We start from the raw sequence: 16726 nt of genomic DNA, 5'->3' as shown, positions 1-16726 counted from the left end.
CCTAAATCCCCTGCTCTTCCAAGACTGGGGAGTTCTTGAACTTGGGCTGTCAAAAGGTCTTGTATGGGTCATATCTGGTGTGCTGGAAAGAAAGCAGCAGCTAGGGAGCTGGGGGGGAAACCATTTGCTTTCCACCAGATTGGAATTTGATGGTGGAAAACTGTTCAACCAGAAGGTTTCTGATCAGCTCACTTGGACCATGTGGTGCACCAGTGCTGTGCTGCATCCTTTGGGATTGGTAGTTTCCAAATATTTTCCCTAGGCCATGGTGAACAGCCCTTTGATACATTCTTTACAGCATTTTCAATTCTTATTTGATGCAAAATGTCATTTGCAGCTGGTCAGAGATCTAGTTGAAGATGCGCCTCCTCATTGCAGGGGTTTGGACTAGATGACCTTTGAAGGTCCCTTCCAACACAAACTATTCTGATTCTAGGATTTTAGGTGTGGTGGTGGTTTGAGATCAGGAGCCGGTGGAAGGATGGTTGTAGACATCCCTCTAGTGGCCCCACAGCCTCTGGGAAGCTTGCAAGCAGCTCTGGCCATCCCCAGGCTCAGCATGACCATATAATTGTGTCTTTGCACATTATGCACTTCAGTCAGTGTGTGGGGCTTAGGACATGTCTGACATAAACAGATAATAAATAGCAGATAATTTCTCCCTTTTTTCCCCTTCATCAAAGTTGCCCTTGAAACTCTGCACCAGTTCATGCTGTTTATAGAGTGTTTATTTAATATAAGCTGTGATGCTGGAAGGATGGACCCATTTCAGTTCCTCGCTGGCCACTGTAATACTGGGAGATGAAAAGGGGGTGAGGAAAGGGTTAATCCTATTTCTAAGCTTTTTTTTTTCAGTGTCATATTATTTAACCTAGAGAGGGAACAATTTTGTCATAATTGAAAAAAAAATGCAAGTTATACTAAAGGTTAATCAGATTTTCCTGTCTCATAATACAAGACATGATGGATACCAAAGGGGGAAAAAAAACCCAATATATGTAAAATAAACATAAGGAACATTTATTTTTGCATCTGCACACTTTGGCAATTTCTCAATTGAAATTGTCAATAAGATGCTAATTTAATCGTGCCATTTAATTTGTTAAAGGCCATGCACTAATGACTGAGAGCATCAATAAGCACTGGGGCAGTGTCTTCCATGCCAGCAGGGAGTTTTGGGGTGCTGTCTTCAGAGAGGATGCTCTTCTAGAGCAGCTGGGAGGTCCTGATACCTACTGTGATTGCTCCACGGAGCACAGCAAAGTCCAGGCACTGCCCGTGATGGTGGGAGCAACCTTTCTGGGGAAGCTGGTGCACTCTTAGGAGACACTGCAGAGCAGAACTGAGAGGAGTTGGCACAGCAGATCAAGAAAATCATCCCCTTTTTGGAAACAGGCACAGCACAGAGGAGTGATTTGTCCGGAGGCAGCAAGCTGCCTGAGAGCAGTGTGATGTGGTGTTGAAAAGATGTATGGCTTTATATGCGAGTACAACTGTCCCTAGAGGACAGCCCACACTGAGATTCTCTCTGTATGGAAACAGACACCCCAAATCTCACCCTAGTGGTAATCATGGTTCCGTATCTAATAATTTGACTGAACTACCAGTATTACAAACCCATTATTATATTTAAACTGAGTATTACATACACAAAATATGGAAGTGTAACAATTCAGCTCCAAGTATAATCTATTCAGTTTACTTGAGTCATTTTCAAAGCTGTCAGTAAAGCACATGGCTGAATGACTATTCCTAGCCAAACCTCAATTTTATTAAGCTGATCAGAAGCAATTAATGGAATGAAAAGACACCATCCTAATGGGGTTTTGATTTCAAATGTAGTAAAAAACTTTTTAAGTAGCATTGGGAGGGTTTTTCATTTTTCCCTTTAGAACTATATGATAGGACAAATCACAAGCACTGTTTTGTGGACTTGCCTCTTTTCCCCCACCAAAATAGCTCCCACTTATCAATTTAAGAAATGGGCCACTGGCATAAAGCCAGCAGAGGGAGCATAGATGCCTGAGAAGTTTTCAGGCAACATCTATGTAAACAATTATTGTTGTCTTGTTTTCATTTCTAGGCAACAGATCCTCAGAGACACATATATCACATGCAGACAATATCTGGACAGCCTTCCAACTCCTCTTCTCCAGACTATAACAGTCTGTATTTTCTCCATGTATAAAGGAACAGTATTTTACAGATTGCAAATAAAAGATATTTTCATTTGGAAAATAACATTTTTGATGACTCTATGGAGTAATTATTGAATGTCAGAAATTTAAATCCTGTTTGAAAAGAACTTCAGATTCCTGAGCTTCAATCTGCAGTACATGTTTAATACAGTCTAGAGGCTTTCAAACTGAGGGAAACACATAATTAATAAATAAATACACAGTAATTAATATTTGCCTTTTGTGCTATGCAGTGGGTCAGGGCTGTCAATGTTTTTGGTACTTTTCCAAACAAATTAAACCCACTGATCTGTGCACTGAGACTGCCAACCTATGTGTCAACTTTGGCAACTGAAAGACTGATATTCAGTTCTCCAAGAAAAATCTGCAATTAAGACTTGTTTAATCTCAGAAAAAAGGCAGTTCTTGTGTTTTCACGGTATTTCGTTATTTTCAAACCTCTAATCACTAATTGATCCTACAGTTTTTGAGGCAAATCCCTGTATTTCCCTCATAAATACTCTCCCAGGATGTGGTCATTCTGCATCATTTTGAAGGTGTTTTACGGTAGAAATCATCACTGATAGTTTTTCACCGGTTTGAAGGCCTTCCACACCTTGCTGGGCCATTAGAGTTGGATCTGTCTCTAACATTAGGGGGCTTTTTGCCACGAGAAATTTGTTTCTTACACAAAACTAAAGCATTGCCAGCATTGGTGGTGAGAACGCTGCTTGGTAAAAAGTGATTTGTGGAGATGAGCATTATCAAGTAAATCACAGTTCTCTGCAGCTGATGCAACCTGCTTTAGTGTAAGGGATAGGGGCAGCACGTGGATATTGTCCTGTGTTCCTAGGTGTTTTAGGGATCATGACAAGATCACAACTAGCTTCTGGAAAGCTTGGTTTAATCCTTGAGTGCCCAGCTAACAGTGGGGTGTCCATCAAAGTACTTTCATAGCCACTGTATAGTCAGGAAGAAACAGTGAATATTCATGAGTTTCACCAGGAAAATGGGAGTTCATTCATTCATCATTCTACACACAGTGTATTTTTGGACACTTCTGAACAACAGCATAGGCAAAGTACAACCTAGTACATGAGAACATCTGAAGATAGACTTTCTTTGCAAAAAGATGACAGCTGCAACACCAAAATTGCATCTGTCTGGAAAAGAATACTGTGTTATCTAAAAGCACTTCAGTGCATGATTTGCACTAGAATCTACAAAAGACTGTAAGCAAAACTATTCCAGGAACTTGAACAGCTTCTTGCAGATTTTCAGATTCCTGAAGTTTTTATTTGAAGTGCCAAGTTTGCCTTCTGAAGAAGGATGCTGTGCAATATTAGAGACCTAACAAAATTCAGTTAAAGACTAATGACATCCTGAGCTTGTGTCTTCTGAATGCGCTGTTAGAACTTCTAGGATCATCTCCTCCAGCCCCATCATTTAATCCAAGGGCAATTACAAACCTCATCCAGGGATCACATCGTGAGAAGCCACCATATGCCTCCTTATAGATGAGGGGTGTCTGGAGAGCACAGCTGTGGGCTATGAGGCAGCTTGGGATTAAAGAAGGGAAAGAATCATGGACAGGATACATAGAAAGAGCCAGGCTTCTCTTCAAACATCACTAAGATTTCCTTCTGAACATATACCTAGTCTTTTTACGAGTATCCTAGTCCTTCAATAAATACCTATGTGAGAAGCCTCATGTAGATTTATATAAACAGTACACAATTAAGTATAATTTATGTGGTTTTAGCCTCAACATGCTTCTCTCAAATGATTGCTGGTGGATCAGAAGCAGAACCAAAAGCAACAGGTTCACTTCAGCAGTCAGAGGAGTCCCAGTGCAGTGCTGGAGCTGGCCCATCAGCCCAGGCTGGGGAGCGCATGTGGTTTGCAGGCCAGTCCAGCTCTGCAGGCTCAGCCAACTCACCACAAGCAGGCTAACTTCATCTTGAAAAATAGCAAGAGCTAAATTGACTTCTGAGGTCAGTGTAATTTAAGATTCTAAATGAAGCTCTTCACACTCCAAAGGAAGGAATTTGCTGTCTTACAAGTGCTTTCTAAAAGACAATAATTTAAAGCAATCTCCCCTCTTCTTTACAAATCACGTTATTTAAAAACTGCAGTTCACATCTGAAACCCCTGACGAGTCATTTCCCATACCAAACACCGCCTGAACTGGCAACTTGTGGCGTTTGTTCCAGCTACAGAGTCAGCAAACACAGACCATTTTATAATGACAGATCCTGGCTGTTGCTGCTGCTGATTAAGGCATTCAGATGCTCAGCCATTCGTATTGAAGGGAAGACAAAAACCTTATTAGAGCTTTTTCATTTATTACAGGCAGAGTCCTCCAATAGCTGAAGTGCTTACACATACAAATATGCTGAAAATGGACAGATACGAACTCAACAAAAACACTTTAATCTTTCAGAACCTTTCAGAAAAAAAAATCAAGGATTATAATACAGATTCCGAGTAAGGCCCTATCACATTTACCTTTGAAGTGAGTTCCTAACTTGTATTTAAGTTCAGCATCACTAGGGAACCTTTCCTCAAGTCCAGCTCTTTCAGTTAGTGTATCGACCTTATATAGTACCTTGTTTTCCAGTACTGCAAACACATACTGTATCCCAGTAGTAATAATGTGGTTTAATCTTCAAAAGTCCGTTTGTTCTGCTAAAGTGCACTATTAAGACAATAAATGTATTTAAGAAAATAGTTATAACTGTCATATTGCAGCTTATTCAATTTCACTGGGCTAATCGTGTAACTTCAAGTTAAAAATGTGAACAAAATATTGCCCCTAGGCACAGTATTTGGGATTAGTTGTTGGTGTTGGGATTTTTTACATGTTTCACAGCAAACATTAGCCCCAGTTGCTGAACCACTGGAGGGGGATCCAGGTTTCCCTTAGGCACTGACCTCTCTCCCAACCAATACAGAACAGCAGTGCAAAAAACCAAACAGCTCCTTTGACACCTAGCCAGAAGCCAGCTTTCAAAACGCAGCACAGCCTTCTCCTGCAGAAAGATGCCATTTAACCCCTTCCCCAGCTCCACTTGAGGAACACCTTATCTGTTTCTACTGTGATCTGCATATGAAACATGCTTCCACTTTGCTTTTATTTATTGTAACAGCTCAGCCTATAGGTTGTATTTTATAGACAGGCAGAAAGATAGTTCCCTGCACTGAAGTCCTGTATTCTGCAGCTAGCAGCACACACACACAAAGTCAAGATTACTTCCTGACACAAGCTCACACTCGGTGCATTTCCCGATTCACACAGTGTAATGCTACACATTCTGGGGAACTAATGAACCTTGTAGAAAACCGGGTAAACAATCTATCTGTACTTAGGCATATTTAAGCTCTTCAGTGCCAACTGCCCTACCTTATTTGTACTGTAGCACACTGGGCATTTAATTTCACAGCATCTGTCTAAAATAGTTGTAGAATTGCTGGTTAAACCTTCCGGCCCTTATTAATTTTGTTGTTTCCATCTATGAGTAGATGGATAGTTGATAATACTGTGTGTCTGGGAAAAGAAGGATGTGGAAGTTCCAATTTACCCACCTCTCCCCACACAGAGAACAATGAAGTTCACTTTTCCATACAGCATTTGTATGGCAAGTTATATAATTTTAAAATAATGGTACCAAAATTATGAAGCTTCATTTTACAGATACTAAAGATAGATGAATACAGATGTAGTTCTCAAGTACTGTACAGATTTTTGCCAGGTAAAGACACAAATATAATGGTAGTAGGCTAAAGTTATGCTGTATGTAAACTGTAGAAACCGGAAGAGACCAATTCAAGCAGTTGTTGATCATCATGTTTCTTCTGATAATTGCTACAGTACTGTGGCATCAAAAGATTTGGATCTAACTGCTAGCTGCTAGCACCACATCTAACCAACCTGAAAGTTCCACGTCAATTTGAATGTTTGTAGTTACCCAGTGAGTTCTGTCAAAGCCAACCCAAAACATCCCAGTAGACTGATTAGACTGCAATATTTTTATAAGCTTATTTTATTTTTTTGCTGTACAAAGGCAGAAATGCAAACTATCTCAACAAATCTACATCAGTAACTACCCAGACATGGTACAGATATATACAAAAAGCTGTTACTTCAGTGTTCATACCACAGGTCATGGAGAGCTGTATGCAAACAATGCAAACAGCATCTACCCAGTGTAAGGCATAACTTGCATGATATTTACATCACATTCCTTATAGTGAAGGCTTCTGATACACCAGTTGTTTATTACATTCACATCCAACAATCCTGCTTAGTAGCAGTGCAACCTCAGAACTGAAAAGTTCTTTTCTTTATTATATACATTCTCACAAGGATTGTGGATCCTTCCAAATATTGTCATTCTTAGAAGTAATTAATTGCCTGTGTTTTCCTTCAATTATTTCATAAGCTAAAAATATCATTTTCCCAAAGGTGTGTAGATTACATGCAATTATGAAAACAAAGCTCCTAAAAGCAACTCTAGGAACTGGCCTCCTTTGACTTAGGAAGATGAGCAATCCTGTGAAAGCACTTCACTTTTGAACGTTTCAGGTCAGTAAGTTTGCAATCCAAGCAGCTTTGGAGCAGCTCTATAATACAGATATTTACATTTTCTATTAGATTTTTGAGTTGTAACTAATCTGGCAGCTCAGGTGGTTTTTCTTCTTCCTCTGGAGATCCCACTTTGAAAGGAAAGTAAAAAAAGGACTATGATTAGCATTGCTGTAGGAAATAAAAGTGAGCCATTTTTCAAGCAAAATAAAAAAAAAGACCACAAAAAAAAGCTTAAGACTAAAAAGTGAGCTCTTCCCCTCAAGTATAAAGCAGCACTGCTAAAAATAATTTATCTTTTGTGTTCTGAGCTACTGCAATTCCTGCCACGTTTATTTTTAAATCACAACATCCTGCAGCACTGGGGCTCTTGAGAGACAATATTCCAGCCAATCTTGGTTCAGGATATCAAAATACCACCTCTTGTCTGTTGGCCCTCCCTTAGACAGGGCAGCAACGAGCAAGAGCAGCACACTCTCTTGTTTGAAACAGCATCTTAGTTCTTATGACAACTGTATCAGTGAGCTGCTGGACTCTGCAGTGAGGCAGCTGAGAACTGACACACTGTTCATCTACAGAGCACAGCTCAGACAGGAAACCAGTAACAAGCAAAGGAAGAAAAGGGTCAGGGAAGAAGAATGCCTTGCTGTGTGTGCACGTGTCCTGTGCTCTAACCTCCTGCTGCTGTGAGCTGACACAACAGTAGAGTCCTCTTTTAGGCATCTCACTTACTCCTACACATCTTGGTCATAAACTATGCTCAGAAAATTATACTTGTGCAGTACAGTCTTCAACTTTATCAGAACAGTATGACCATCTTTAAAGAAAATATTACATGGGGATAAAAGTGTAACTCTAGGACACTACCTTCATCAGGAGGATCTGTGAGCTCTATTTCAGAAGTGTCTGTATCTGTATCTTCAAAAATTTTGGCACCTGGCTTCTCTGGTTCCACCTCACACAGATACACATCAATGGGTCCTTTTGTGCTCTTCACATGTACTGCTATGCAGTCCTACAGAACAGCAACTTGTGTAAGATTTGTTCTTTGGTCTATATGCATCAGTTATCTATTTCTGCATATACATCAAAGCCAGTGGATGAAGAACAGAATAAAGAATTCTATTACCATTTAAAATTGCATTACTAGTTCTACATAAATTATGACTATTACATAGATTTGCAGGCAGATTATTAAGCACCATTAAGTTAACAAGGTTTCACTTTGGATGAACATGCACTTAATGAATCTTTATTTAGTCTTTTTACAGACCTTTAGATATATGAGCAAGATTTACTACATGCTTAAGAAGAGTAACAAAATTTGACAAAACACTTGACAAGTCAGTGCCAAGGGTCAGAAAACAAATGAGAGCACACAGCGGCTTTCATAATATGGCAAAGCAACAGAACTGGATTACTTTTACTGTTCTTCAGCAGATGTCACATTGCAAGGCACACAGCTAATCAAATTTAATGGACAACAGAGAGTAAATTCTCTTCTTTCTACAGCTTTTTAAATCCTGTCTTCTTTTGCTTCAGGAAGCCTCTGAAATCTTTTTTTCATCTTCATAGGATGACAATCAGCTCCTTTTACAATGAAACCCCTGGAGATCTATGCAGTGGATCTACATCTTCTGGTTCTATTGATCCGTATCTCCTTTTCCTACAATATTACCTCCCTTTCTGTGCACACAGCAAGGTAAGTTTGGTGACTACACAACTAAGAACAGGAAAGAAAATGCACGCACACAAAACCAGAATTAAAGCTCCCCCCTCTTTTTTTTCCCTAGGGTTACTTAGTATTTCCTCTCTTTCACAGCACTCCTTTAAATGGTGTGTTCCCAGTACATTATCCCTGATGCAGCTGCAGTATGATTGGGTGCAAAGGGCAAAGCTAAGGCGCCCCTGCATGACCCAAGGGGGAGGATGTGTGTGGTACCATGAGGTGAGTACGGTGCTTGGCCCTCAAACTCCAAGAAAAAGGAATCTATCTTGACATGATCTATTAGAGTACCAAAAGATTTTCTTTTGGTAACCATATTGTGCATTTCATACTTTATAATTATACTAACAATAGCCATCTACTCATTAAGCATTTCTACGCTGTTAAGATCATTATCAAGTCAGGCTTACTGCTTTGTTTAGTGAGATTTACAGTATTTGTAGATGTTAGCATACAAACATTTAGCAGCTCTTTGGAAGTTTCATTATCCTAGTAATTATCAAGCAAACTGGTAGTGGAAATAAGTAACTTTTATCACAGCTATTCCATTCTCTCTAGAAAAGCCATATAACTAAAGCTCAGACATGTTATTTTACAATTCAGGTGAGCAGAAAAATACTGCAAATTAGTTTCTTGGACTACCAGCCCTATGGCATTGTTTAGTGAAACAAGAACAATGAAGTACCAATATTTGCTATATATGACAAAGAAACCGCAAAGCAATTACTGACTGCTGCTACAAAAATCACATTTGAAAAATTCTGTTCCCTTTAAGAGAGAAATGTGCAAAACTTACTCCTTTAGGAACTGGTATTTCCAACTTGGTTTCCTCTGGAGCTTTGATTGCAATCACAATCTGTTCTTGAAATGTCTGAATGCTACGGATATCCTGGTATGTCACATAAGCTAGTGTATACATTGGTCAAGGATCCTGTACAGTAATTTGCTAGTGGGCAGAAGCAAAGAGTAGGATATTAAATTGATATTCTGCTTCAACATATCTTAAGAAAAGTGGTAAATAGTTCAGCTGAGGTTACTTTAATACCAGCTTTGTAGAATTATTAGCTAACAAGTGGAAGATCTTTTTTATTCATAGGAAGGAAAGAGCTTTAAAAATATGAAAATATTCAATATTAGGAAACCAAGCACATTTGGTAAACAGTTTTCACAGATACAGTCAGTAAGTGTACAAAGTAGAGGGAATACTGTCCTTGAGAAACTACTTTGTTTTGTAATAACTATGCACATAAACAATTCCCTAGAAAACTACAGAGTTATTGTCTTAACCAGGATAGGTAAGGGGTCATGAAAGTTTTCCTGTTATACAGAAAATGGGCACGTTTCACTTGAGCATGGGCCTTACCATTCTGCTACATAAGCATATGTAAGCCAAGCCAAAAATCCAGTGTTTATGTCATATTAAAAGAAATGCTTTTTCAATTATCAAAGCCCATCTGGAAGACAAGACTGCACTGGAACCACTCTCAAGAGACAGAACAGTATTAGGACACAACCAACGTACCATTGTATCTTGGGAACTGACCACTGGGACTCTGTTTTGGGTCCTCTTTCTCATCTCACTAAGCAACTCAATCTCACTGGTAAGTCAAGACCTGACCCATAGTCAGCTTTATTCTATAACGGAGAGAACAAGTTGATGGTCAGGGTACTAAGACTGCCACCACACTTCCATTCTTCTGCAGTGGAAAGGTCACACAAGTACCAGCCCCCTGAGAACAGGCTAGATTACATATGATACTGTAAAGCAGGGCAGCTGACTAGTATACACTAATACAACATAACCACAAAGTTTCCTAGTGTAAAACTCATTATCAAGTATTACTGCACACCTGTGGTACCAGCCTACAGTTATTACTAGATATGCAAGTACTTACAACAAAAACCACACGTTAAAGTAATACAAGAGATAAAAGGATATTTTGCATTTTCTTTGTCATCTGTTAGTTCAAATAACTGATGAGCACAATCCTTGATTAAATCATCCAGAGCTTCTTCCATTGCTGACAAGTCAGAAAGTTCATCTTCAAGTCTTTGCTGCTTTGGTGCTTTTCCAACAACTTGCTCTGGTGCTTTTCCAACTTCGTCAAGACTAGAACCTCTAGAAAAACATGAAGTTGTCTAATATGTTTATATAAATAAGAGCCGGTTTATGGAATACAAAGTATACTAACAGAAACAACCAGGAACTCTAGGATACTTTGCTGAAATATGCTTCATTGTGCTTTTGCACTTGATACTTGTTAGCACAGTAATTAATTCAAACAGCTTAAGGGTACAGCAGAACTTAAAATACTGTTATATATTAAAGGTAATTCAGTACGCTTAAAAATACTCTCAAAGGTATAAACATTATTCAATGTTATTGGGTTTTATTCTTTCAGAAATTAGAAGTTTCAAAGCCAACTCACACCCACTGGATAAGATTCTTAGATCTTTTCTGAATTAAGTGGATTCCATCCAACACATTGGTGATGTCATACACTCTTCGTTTCCGTACTCCAAGTGTTGTTGCTACTTCATTTAAATCAAGAACACCGTCTGGAGCTGTTCTGACAAGATCCATGAATTTTTTTGTCAAATAAACCAAGGATGCATCAAATCGAGGCTTTCTGACTTTCACAGTTCCTGTAAAGTTTTGATAGAATAGTTATGGTGAACTACTATGCAAGTATGCAGCACTCCTTAAAAAAACCCAATAATGATAAAGTAACAATGAAGAGTCTGAAAGCACCACAATTATTAATGCTGACGTTGTAAATGCATCATATAAAGCCTATTAACTACATATATTTTCACTTGTTTGCAATGATTCTGTCTAAATAAGAAGCATGTGTCTTCATGCTTCCAACATTCATGACTTCAAACTGCTGTTATGGGTATTAATAGCTATGTAACTCTATGTTCTGTAGGCCATGAGCTGAGAATACTGAATGAATACCAATGAAACCTTTGGCTCACTACAGGTACTGTGTCAGAGCACTGCCAGAGAACTGCAGCCCTATCATCTGCTCCATGACTCTTAAAAAACTTTTTCTTGCCTTTTTAGCCTTGATTAACCAGTAGGTCTTCCAAATGACATACAGGCATACTTCAAGAATTCGCTTGGTTTCAGGGACTGTTTCAGCCTGGCTGTGGCCAATCTGTTCTGGAGTACGAGAACTGAATATACAGACAAATTCTGGTTGTACTATTTGGCCTAAGGGCAAAAGAACTGGTCATACCACTGTTAAATTTACTAATGCAACAAAGATTACAGATACTAGGCTGCCACAGGTTTAAGAGGGATCCCTGTGCTATGTGTATCCATTACCATCATATTTGCAGAAACATTACTGGTGAACAGCTTGTTTCACTTTACATTTTAATGTATGAATAAAGCATAAAAAAGCACATATTTTTGGGGCACAAAAAAAATGTGATACACATGCACTCAGCTGACGCTAGAGCCAATGAAAGACTGTCAAATCCGCTGTTAAGGATGAAGGAGACATGCCCTTTTACTTGCAGCATACCACGCATTTGATGGCTACGAGATTGTGTACTCTTTAGTATAAAGTGACAAGTTCACCAACACAGTTATGGACTGTGCTACTGTGAGATGTGTGAGACTTCCATTGGTGATTAAAAAAACCCAACCCCCAAACCAACACAGATTCACTAAAGCTTGTATTTACATTTATTAATACCACTTGAAAACAACATTTGCCAGCATGATGTTCCAGTTTTCTCTAACTCACTTTTCCTGTACATTATTTTCTTTATAGCAGTGGGAAGGTATACTTGCAGCATAGGAAAAAACTATGGAGAATATGTTGCTTCATGTCTTTTTGTTTAACTTACTGTGCAACATTCCTCCTGTTCTGCCTACATTGGATACAAATCAATTTCTCACTTGCATACAACATGCATTCACCATTGCAAAAAGCATAAAATACTTCGAGAATAATTTTCACACATGGAACATTGCAACTTACTTTTCACAATACGTCTACCAGTGTTCACCTTCAGGTTGATCATTGGTGGCTGGGGAAAAAAAAACAAAACTGACATAAAACACTACCTACACAGGAAGCTTCTTCAGAAGAAAACCCCAAATCACCTCTAGATGCTACATCTATAAGGAGTGCTGACAATTCAACAGGTATTACTGTGAAGGTCTGTCACTGGATAGAAGGGATACATGCTCATTAATCTCTATCAGAATTTTCAGCCCTTAATCTCAGAACACCTTCCTCTGCATTGAAAAGTAGACTCCATTACCGAACTCCCTAATGTTCAAGCAGTGGTCACAGCACAGATACCTGTAGAAACTTTACAAATACAAGCTTCAGCTATTCCATGTAACAGCTCACATACAGAAGATGTGCTGCTATTATACAGCATCACAATTATGTATTGTTATACAAGACAGGGAGCAAACTACTATTGTCAAGACACTGACATGAGGAGCCTAAGCAGGTACTTCATTCCACCCCTTGCCCCAATTTAACAAAAGGAGTATTTTCAAATTCAGACCCAGTCCAGTTCGAAGAGACCCAAGAAGCTCTCTGGTTCAACCTCCCATTTTGAACAGGAACAGGCATTAGATCAGAGCAGCTTATCATGGCTTTACCCAACTGCGTCCTCAAAATTTCAAGACATGGAGGCTACACCTCTCTGGGCATCCTTTCCACTGCTTGTCCAACCTCATAGTGAAAAAAAATCAGGCTACATCAAGTTGCAGCCTTTCCTACTTTTTTTTTGTTTCAATTCATGACTATTTTCTTTCAGTCTCCATGGCTGTGGAGCATCTAGCACCAGCTTCTTGTTCACTTCCTCACAAGTACTGAAGGTCTGCTGTGGCTGACATCCTGAGAAAGCTGGCTGATGTCATTGAGAGGTTCCTCACATGATCTTTGACAGTGGAGGTCAGCCACAGCTTGGTGAGCCTCACTTCAGGCCCTTGGAAAAATCACAAAGCAAGTTCTCTTGGATGCTATTTCCAGGCACATGAAGGAGAAGGTGACTGGGAATAGCCAACATGACTATATTTTGCAACCTGATTACCTTTGGTGACTAAATTACTAGGTCTGTGGATTCAAAGCTTTAGGTGTTATCTACATGAGCCTTAGCAGGACTTTTGATACAGTCTTCTGCACTTCTTTCTGTATTCTTTCTGCCCTTCCTGGAGTGCACACATAGCTGTGCCCATCCACACAGTTACTTGTCATCACTATGAGGATGTCCATGTCCTTACAGACTTCTATCTCCTTGGCTCCTCCAGCTTTCAAGTTTAAAATCCCAGCTACCTGTTGGTAGTTGAGCTGGAGTCTGAAGCCTAAATAAGCTAGAATCCAGGTTCTGTACTCTGTTACTAGCCCTTCTCACTACACTCTGGGTCTTGAACTCCACTATTCCAAGCCAAGGCTGCTAATGATTACCACAACCTCCACTTCTCCGTTCATGAGAAAAAGATTCAGGAAAGCATCATGACACATCTAAACACCTATATAAAGGCACTGTCCCATACACCCCTTGTTTCTTACAATCATCATCTCCCATAGCAATTTCCTATTACCAGTGTAAGAACTAGCCCAAAAGAATGAATCCACAGACCTAGTAATTTAGTCACCAAAGGTTAATGAAAAATAAACACCTTTAAGAAGTTCCACAGAATTAAAAGTGAACCCAGTTTTTGTTAGCTATCCCATAACACTACAAAAGGTAGTGGTGGAAGCTGCATATATGACCACCTGAACACCACAGATCTTCAGAGCCTAACAGAACACACATTTGTAATCTGCTTCTCTCAGACATAACTACAGCAAGCTACTTAATTCGATGAATAAGGCACAGGTAAGAAAACCACCCCTTGGCACTATAACTAACATCACCAGTTTCCTTCTCGAGGCAGCCTGCTACAACGCAGACGAAGGATGGAAACATCACAACGCCCTCAGGCTAGGCCTGACACACCTTTTTATCACGGTGACCTCCAACCAGGCAGCAGAGAGGAAGGAATTTCGGGCATGCCCTCAGAAGCTCCCGCGGTGGCATCAAAGCGTTGCCGTGCCGTCCCGCCCTTTCCCCACCCACAGACAGCACCTCCCTTCTCCACCCGCCAAGTACCTCACTCACACGCAGTGTATCCGGCCACAGCGGCCTCAGGCGCTCCCACTTGGCAGAGCTGGTCATGTTCACCCAGCCCCTCCTTCCTCAGGAGGGCCGGCCGGCCGCGGCCTAGCGCGGCAGGAGTGCTCTCTCACCGAAGCGAACTGCGACGGAGGAAAGCGGCTCAGAGGCCTTCACGTTGAGCCTGCAGGCCCATACCGCTAGCAGGCGCCGCCGTCCCCACCGCGCCTCGGGGAGGGGAGGCCGGCCGGGACCCTCCCGCCCTCCCCGCCGCCCGCTACGGCCGCCTCACCCCTCCTGACACCCCCGTCCCGCTCCCGCCAGAGAACGGCTGGGCGGGAGAGCGGAGCCCCCGCCCCGATGCGTGCGCATGCGCGCAGCCTCTCCCCGGCCCGCGGCGGGAGCTGAGGTGAGGCCTCCGAGCCTTCCCCCACGAGGAGGCGCGGGGGCTGCTCCCCCCTTCCCGTCGGACCTTGCGGCGCGCTCGCAGCATGCGCGTTCCCTGTTTCCCGCCCGTCACCGCCTCAGCGGGTGATGCACACACATACGGCCGTGGCTCCTCAGGGGCTGATGCACACACACATGGCTGTGGCTCCTCGGGGGATGATGCACACACACATGGCTGTGGCTCCTCAGGGGATGATGCACACACACATGGCTGGCTGCTGCCTTCACACGGCGGCGGCTCCGTGGTTTCTCAGGAGACACTTCTCTGGACGCCGAGAGGAACGTGACTTCTCCGGGTATCGCCTGGATTCGCATTTCCTCTTCTCTCATCGCCTTCTCAGAGCGACGGAGGAGACGATTTGCCGCCGGCGAGGGCTGGCTTGAGCACTGCGTTGGGCTGGTGTGGGTTGAAACGAGGAAGTTCCCATCGCCATGGTTACTGCGAGGAGAGGGGTTTTTGTTCACTCTGTACAGCATGAGCAAGGAGGGAGCAGCCTGCCCAAATAGGTGTGAGGATAATCAGTATTGCTTTCTTGTGAAAGAATCTGATTCTGTCATAACTTGCTAGTGTAAGAAGGTGTCCTGGTTTCAGCTGTAGCAGTTAATTTTCTTCTTAGTAGCTGGCTCAGTGCTGTGGTTTGGTTTTAGTCAATCCAAATAATGCTAATGACACACAAATATTTTAGTTATAGCTCTGTAGCACTTAACCCTGATCAAGGACTTTTCAATCTTATGCCCTGCAAGTGAGATGGGGCACAAGAAGCAGGGAAGGAGTAGACACAGAATACCTGACCCAAACTAGCCAATGGGGTATTCCATACCACAGCACGTCCTGGCCAGTATATGAACTGAGGGAGTTTGTTTTGAGGGATTTATCACTGCTGAGGTCTGGTTGGGTATCAATTATCTGGTGGAGAGCAATTGTATTCTGCATCACTTGGGTTTTGGTTTGGGTTGTTTGGTTTGGGTTTTTTTTCCCCCTCCATTTAGTTTTATATTCTCTTATTAAGTAGGTATCTAATGCTTGTCAGGTAAAAACCTTGCTTTAAAATACAACTCTTCATTGGATAGCTGATCTATTGATCGATTGAGCTTTACAGCTGTTGTGGCTTAAGGCCAGTCAGTAATTTAGAGCCACATAGTTGCTCGCTCACTCCCCCCCTCCTTTCCTGCAGCTCCCAGAGGGATGGGGAGGGGAATCGAAACAATGTAACTCACATGAATTGAGAAAAGAGCAGTCCAGTAACTAAGGTATAACACAAACCCACTACTGCTGCCACCAATAATAATAATAATAATAATAATAATAATAATAATAATAATAATAATAATAATAATAATAATAATAATAATAGAAATAGCAAGGGAAGAGAATACAACTGCTCCTCACCCACCAACTGATACCCAGCACGACCCAAGCAGTGATCCAGCCCTTCTGGGTAACTGCCCTCAGTTTATATAGTGGGCATGACGTGTTGTGGTATGGAATACCTCTTTGGTTAGTTTGGGTCAGGTGTCCTGTCTCTGCTTCCTCCTGGCTTTCCCTGCTCCCTGGCAGAGCATGAGACTCAGAGAATCCTTGGTGAGACTAAACATTACTAAACAGCAACTGAAAACATCAGTGTTATCAGCGCTGTTCCCAGGCTGAAAGTCAAAACC

The 16726-nt window shown here is 41.3% G+C and overlaps 1 protein-coding gene across 4 annotated transcripts; it reads right to left on the bottom strand.

The window, feature by feature from the left end:
- Positions 1–6202: 6202 nt before the first annotated feature.
- Positions 6203–14876, bottom strand: E2F6 (E2F transcription factor 6). Of its 4 annotated transcripts, none has more exons than XM_031043942.2 (7): positions 14618–14876; positions 12484–12532; positions 10918–11134; positions 10428–10607; positions 9285–9399; positions 7630–7777; positions 6203–6893 (listed from the first exon to the last, which is right to left on the bottom strand). In XM_031043942.2, exons 1-7 carry the CDS (start codon positions 14681–14683, stop codon positions 6847–6849), a joined length of 822 nt encoding a protein of 273 aa, XP_030899802.2. In that variant the 5' UTR covers positions 14684–14876; the 3' UTR covers positions 6203–6846. The 4 variants fall into 4 exon arrangements, with proteins under 4 accessions (XP_030899802.2, XP_030899803.2, XP_030899804.2 ...); XM_031043943.2 differs by having other exon boundaries at positions 10924–11134; XM_031043944.2 differs by having other exon boundaries at positions 14627–14876.
- Positions 14877–16726: the final 1850 nt, after the last annotated feature.

This window comes from Melopsittacus undulatus, chromosome 3, assembly GCF_012275295.1.
Source record: "Melopsittacus undulatus isolate bMelUnd1 chromosome 3, bMelUnd1.mat.Z, whole genome shotgun sequence".
NCBI lineage: Eukaryota > Metazoa > Chordata > Aves > Psittaciformes > Psittaculidae > Melopsittacus > Melopsittacus undulatus.
Note: the sequence above shows the minus strand (reverse complement) of the source record. Positions and strands in the feature narration are given on the sequence as shown.